This window comes from Trypanosoma grayi (assembly GCF_000691245.1).
Source record: "Trypanosoma grayi strain ANR4 Tgr_215_V1, whole genome shotgun sequence".
In the NCBI taxonomy this organism is placed as follows: domain Eukaryota; phylum Euglenozoa; class Kinetoplastea; order Trypanosomatida; family Trypanosomatidae; genus Trypanosoma; species Trypanosoma grayi.
Window position 1 is genome coordinate 16,835 of NW_008825834.1, and position 5,639 is coordinate 22,473.

At 60.8% G+C, this 5,639-nt stretch overlaps 3 protein-coding genes across 3 annotated transcripts; all 3 read left to right on the forward strand.

The window, feature by feature from the left end:
• On the forward strand, positions 1-315 carry DQ04_02151070 (hypothetical protein; the record flags this gene model as incomplete). Its single annotated transcript, XM_009311580.1, has 1 exon — positions 1-315. A coding segment is annotated over one exon (315 nt), but the record flags the coding sequence as incomplete, so codon positions are not given.
• Positions 316-590: 275 nt separating this feature from the next.
• On the forward strand, positions 591-2,099 carry DQ04_02151080 (hypothetical protein; the record flags this gene model as incomplete). Its single annotated transcript, XM_009311581.1, has 1 exon — positions 591-2,099. One exon carries the CDS (start codon positions 591-593, stop codon positions 2,097-2,099), a length of 1,509 nt encoding a protein of 502 aa, XP_009309856.1.
• Positions 2,100-2,660: 561 nt separating this feature from the next.
• DQ04_02151090 (vacuolar protein sorting-associated protein 35) lies at positions 2,661-5,387 on the forward strand (the record flags this gene model as incomplete). Its single annotated transcript, XM_009311582.1, has 1 exon — positions 2,661-5,387. One exon carries the CDS (start codon positions 2,661-2,663, stop codon positions 5,385-5,387), a length of 2,727 nt encoding a protein of 908 aa, XP_009309857.1.
• Between the last annotated feature and the right edge of the window lie 252 nt (positions 5,388-5,639).

Genomic DNA, 5,639 nt, shown 5'->3' on the forward strand with positions numbered 1-5,639 from the left:
GCGGCCTTCCTCGTTGAGGCCGTCACCTTCGCGGAGCTCTGCGCCGAGATTGCGAGTTGTCTGCACCCCATCGTCACACCGCTGAGGCCCGAGCTGCTGTGTCTGCGCCTGCACCTTCATCAGCAGCAGGGGCAGGAGGAAGAAGCCGACGCACGTGGGGTGCCGATTATATCAGAGGACACATTCGCGGAGGCTGTGCGGCTCGTGGAGCGCCACGGCGCCGACTGCATGCCCGTCGTGAGTGTCGACACGTACATGTCGTTGCGGCTGTCGCACCCGGCGTCGCCGTCCCCCGCACAGCCACTCGCCGGTTAGCGTCATTCGCCGCCGAGGATGTAGGCTCTGCACGCTTGCGTCTGTGTGTCTTGCCCTGTGGATGTGCGCGCGTGTGTCTGAGGGTGTGCTTTTGCGGGAGTTATTCTTGCACCTCGGTCTCTCTCTCTCTCTCTCTCTCTCTCTCTCTCTCTCTATCCTCCTCGTCCTACCCGCTCACATCTGCTGCACCTCACCGCCGTCAGGGAGCAAGGCGGGGAGGCGCGGTCTCTCCCCACACATACACACACGCTGGTGGGCGGTGGCGGTGGCAAGGGATGAAGCTGCAGATTCACTTCGGGTCAGGGACGTTCTGCGTTGACGTCGATGACGACGACGACGACGCGGACTTCCTCGTGCCGCAGATGGTGCGGCTCGTGCAGCTCGTCCTCCCGCACCTTTTCGTGAAGGTTTTTCTCTCACGTGAGGGCGCCGATCTGCCGCACGTGGTAGCGCAGGCGATAGACGAGCCGCTCGCACGCCGGCACAGCCTGCACAACGCCCTGATGCGGACGCCAAGCCGCACCAACGCCAGCACGACGGCTGCGTCCGACGTGCAGTATCATGTCATGCTGCAGGCTCAGACCAAAACGTTCGGGCCGTTGTTGATCATCAACAGGAAGCAGTGGAATTTGACACGCGAGGTAGTCCTTCGTGAAGAAAAAGAACGGCAGCAGCAACAGCAAGAGTCACCTCCATTAGCCCAGCACGACGCTGTGGGGGAGGCGGTTATGAGCCTAGAGGTGGTCATGCTGCAATATAAAGCCGACAGTGGTTTCCTCCACGTCTGCAAGTACGATGAGCTGGCGGCAGGGTCGTCGCCGGTGTCATCGGCGTGCCACGAGCACAGCGCGACTCACGTCGTCGGCGTCACCGACACGCGCGGCAACACACTTGGTGAGGTTCGCCTCGAACCCGAGCGGCCGCCGCTCCGGTGCAAACTCGAAGAGGCTCTGCAGAAGATGCTGCCCGCACCGCTGCGCCCGCTGCGCATGGCGTATCGTGTGTATGGTCAGCGAGAGTTGCTGCCGCTGGAGAGCGACGCAGACGTCGCCGGCCTCGTACGCGATGTGCAGCAGTTCAGCTGCAAAAACATTCTTATCGTCGCTGCACTTCCGTCACGCTCCTGCGCAACACCAACGGGTGCGGCTGACGTGCGTGCTTCTGTAGATGTCAAGGCGGCTGTGTCGAAGGCACCACCGCCACAGGTGCTCAGCGAGGAGGAGTCTGCAAAAGCGCAGCATAAAAACGAGGAGACCCGTCAAATGGTTGCCGCGTATGCCCGGCTCATGCAGGCGCTCCGCCACGGGGTCCCAGCGACGCCACGGGGAGAGCAGGCGACGACGCGGGCGACACCACCATCGCCTTCACGCAAGAAAAGCATCAGCAGGAGTGGTAGCGGCGGTGCTGTTGGTGAAGGGGCGGCATGTGACTCGAGCGGTGGCGCCTACCTCCGCGTGCGCTACGAACTCGACCCGGTGGAGGTGCATGTGACGGGGCCCATCACAGAGAGCGAGCTGCAGCGCCTCGCCGACGCCATTGTGGCACGCTGTGTGCGTCACAACGATGATGACGACAGCGGCGGCAGCAACAACAGCAGCAAGGCTACCGCTGGGAAAGAACCGCGGTTTGAGCGGGTGGCGAGCTCTATGTACACCTTCTGCCTGCGCGACTGCGACGCCTTCGACGATGCGCAGGTGGCGGCACTGGAGGAATGTCTCGTCGATGTCGTCACGAGTTTCGGATGCCGGAGGGTGGAGGAGAACGGCCCGCTGCCGTGCGTCTGACAACACGTCCCGCGGTTGTCAGTATTACATCTTTTTATCTATATATATATATATATATATATAGATATTTGTGTGGGTGTGGTGATTGCACCGCCCACTGTACTCTTTGCCTCTCTCATTATCCCTCTTGCTCTCCCCAGTATACGGCTCTGTGTGTCCCCTGTTAACTTTTGTCGTTGTTGTTGTTTCTTCGCTCGGTGTGGGGGACAAGCGGCGTGCCTGATGTAAACTAGGTCCAGCGGTGACGCGGGGGGGAGTTGGGGCGTGCTGTGGGGAACGCCCAAAGGCTTGTCTATGCGGGTATGCAGACACGAAGATACGTGTATGCATGTGTCTATTCTTCCTTCTCACGCACTTTTGTTTTCTCTTTGCCGACATGTCTCTCTCTCTCGCTGTGTGTGTGTGTGTGTGTGTGTGTTTGATTTGAAGTTCCTTCGTTCTTGGGCGACTGGGCGGTGGCGTGGCTGCTGCTCCTGCGTGTGTCGCGGTAACGAGAATCGTGACAGCAACCAGCAAGCGCGGTGGGGGAGAACTGAAACAACAACGAGGAAGAAAAAAAGGATGGTGACTCCTGGTGTGGTAACGGAGACGAACGTCATCTCGATCGACGGTCCAATCCTGACGCCGAAGCAGGAGCAGGAGAAGTGGCTTGGTGAGGCGGTGCAGGCGGTCCGGGAGCACGCGGCGAGCATGCAGGCGCACATGCGCCAGCGCGAGTTCATCAACGTCCTCCGAAGCGCGTCGCATATGCTCGCGGAGCTCCGCACCGGCATGCTGGCGCCGCAGAACTACTATGAACTGTACGTGAAGGTCTTCGACGAGATGCAGCAGCTCGAGCAGTACATCGAGGAGGAGTACAGGCGCGGCCGCCCGCTGGAGGAGATGTACGAGGTCGCGCAGCACGCTGGCTGCATTGTGCCGCGGCTCTATCTCCTCATCACCGTCGGCGCGGTGTACATCAAGTCAGGGGAGCAGCCCGCGCTGGAGATACTGCACGACCTGCTGGAGATGTGCAAGGGCGTGCAGCACCCGACGCGCGGCCTGTTCCTGCGTCACTTCCTGTTGTCGATGATGAAGAACAGGCTACCGGGTGACAGCAACCGCGTTGTGGCCGACAGCGTGGAGGGCGACGGCGGCACTGTTGAGGACACCGCGGAACTGCTGCTGCAAAACTTCAAGGAGATGAACTGGCTGTGGATACGCATGGAGGCGAAGGGGCCGGCGCGGACGGAGTCGCAGAGCGTGGTTCAGCGCAAGCACAGAGACCGCAAGGAGTTGTGTGTGCTTGTCGGTATGAACATTGTTCGCATTTCTCAGCTGGAAGGGGTGGAGCGGCAGGTGTACAAGAGCAACATCCTCCCGCGCCTCCTCAGCATTATCGTCAAGTACCGCGAGTCGCTGGCGCAGCAGTACCTCCTGGAGGTGATTGTGCAGGTGTTCCCCGACGAGTTCCACCTCTTCACGCTGGACGACCTCCTCGGCGCACTCGAGCACGTCTCACCGAGCGTCGACGTGTGTGCCATTCTGGCGTCGCTGATGGAGCGGCTCGGCAACTACGCCACCGCGCTGCGCGACGGGGTCGCGGAGGCGGGCAGCCGCAAGGAGGAAAAGCAGCTGCACAAGATGTTCGACACCTTCAAGGCGCGCCTCGACGCGATGCTCTGCGGCCGCGACGCGAGGCCAAGGATCGCCCCCACCACCAACAACAACAGCACCAACAATAGTCATAGTAGTGCCGTCAATAGCAACAGTGGCAATAACAACAGTAGCACCAGCAGGAGTGGCGGTAACCTCAACTTTATGTTGCCGTCGTACGTCAAGTCGATGCTGTGCCTCGTCGAGTTGTCGCTAAAAACAGACCCTGTTGCAGCCGTGGCGCAGATTGGAGTTGTGCTGGGAAGCATTGCGGAGCGTATGACATCCCCACCGCGGGACGTCGTCGTTAAGACGGTGGAGCGCATGATTGCGTACGTCATCAAGACACTCAAGGACCCGAGTGTTGTGCTCACCGTTGAAAACCTCGACGTGCTGACGCAAAAGCTCCCCTTCGCCTCGCGACGTGAGGTGTCCCTCACGCTGTGTACAACGATTGTGCAGTTGGCGCCCTCACGCCGCATCGCCACGCTCGAATTGGCTGCGCGGCTCTTCGAGCTCATCGTGCCGCTCGTGCGTGACGAGCCGGACGCGCCGCGGCGGCGCGGCGACGGGCACGACACGGCGGTGGAGTTTTTGGAGGAGCAGCACCTCGTGTGCCGCGTGCTGCACCTGCTGCAGTGTGACGACCTCGCGATGCAGATGAAGATGCTGAACGGCGTGCGCAAGCAGCTTGGCCAAGGTGGACCCGAGCGTGTAGTGGTAACGCTGCCGACGCTGGCCTCGTTGTACATGCGCCTCGCACTGCGTGTGAAGGCCGCAGCAGCGGGGCAGGATGAGGCAGACGGCGGGGATGGAGCGGCAGCAACGGCAGACGGGCTGTCGTGTGCGAAGCCGTTTCACTTCATCCACTCCGGCGACGGCAAGGGCATTCTGGAGATGCTCGCGGGTGAAGTGCCGCAGCAGACATTTCACCTCTACCTCGCTGCCGCCAACGCGGCCGACGTGTGCGGGCTCGCCGATGTGGCGTACGAGCACTACGTGAGTGCCTTCCAGATCTACGAGGAGTGCGCCGCCGACACGCGGGAGCAGATAGAGATGATGGGCTGCATGATCTCCTCCTTGTACGGCCTGCGCGCTATGCCAGAGGAGAGCTACGAGCTGCTCGCCACAAAGGTCTGCCAGTACAGCTCCAAGCTGGTGCGCAAAAGCGACCAAAGCCACGTCGTCTCGTTGTGCGCCCACCTCTTCTGGAAGAGCGCGCTGTCCGACGAGAGCCACCACCGCGTGCTGGAGTGCCTGCAGCGCGCGCTGAAGATTGCCAACCACGCCCAGCCGGCGCAGCAGCTGCCGCTCTTCGTCGAGCTGTTGAACCAGATGCTCCACTACTACGCCGGTAGGGCGCCGGGGGTCACGGTGAAGTACATCACCACCCTCATCGACCTCGTCGAGGATGCCAGCAGCAAGGCCGCTGAGGAGGACCGCAATAACGACATGTACAGCGGCGGCGGCGGCAGCAGCAATGAGAATGGCGATGGTGAGAACAACTCGTACGAGTCAGCGCGTCGGTTTTACCGCAACACAGCGCGGTACATTCGCTCGCGCCAGCAGGTGGATGAGCGCTGGGGGGCCATCGGCGAGGATCACGAGAGTGAGGGTGACGCTGCTGATGCCGCTGCCGCGGGAGAAGGCTAGGACCACACGCATAGCGAACAAGTCAAGAATCACACGAGGAATAGAGAGGAGAGGAGGATCAAGAAGAAAAAAAAGATAGGGACGAAGGATTTATTGAACGGCGTACCTGCTTGCGGGTGTGGGTAGGGTGCCAGGAGACAGCACGAGCAAGCGGCTCTTTTAACCAACGAAAGCGAAAACAAAATGAAAAGGGGGCGGAAAGTGACGGCGATAACAGAAAGGAATATATTGCGCTAATTGACATTTTTTTTT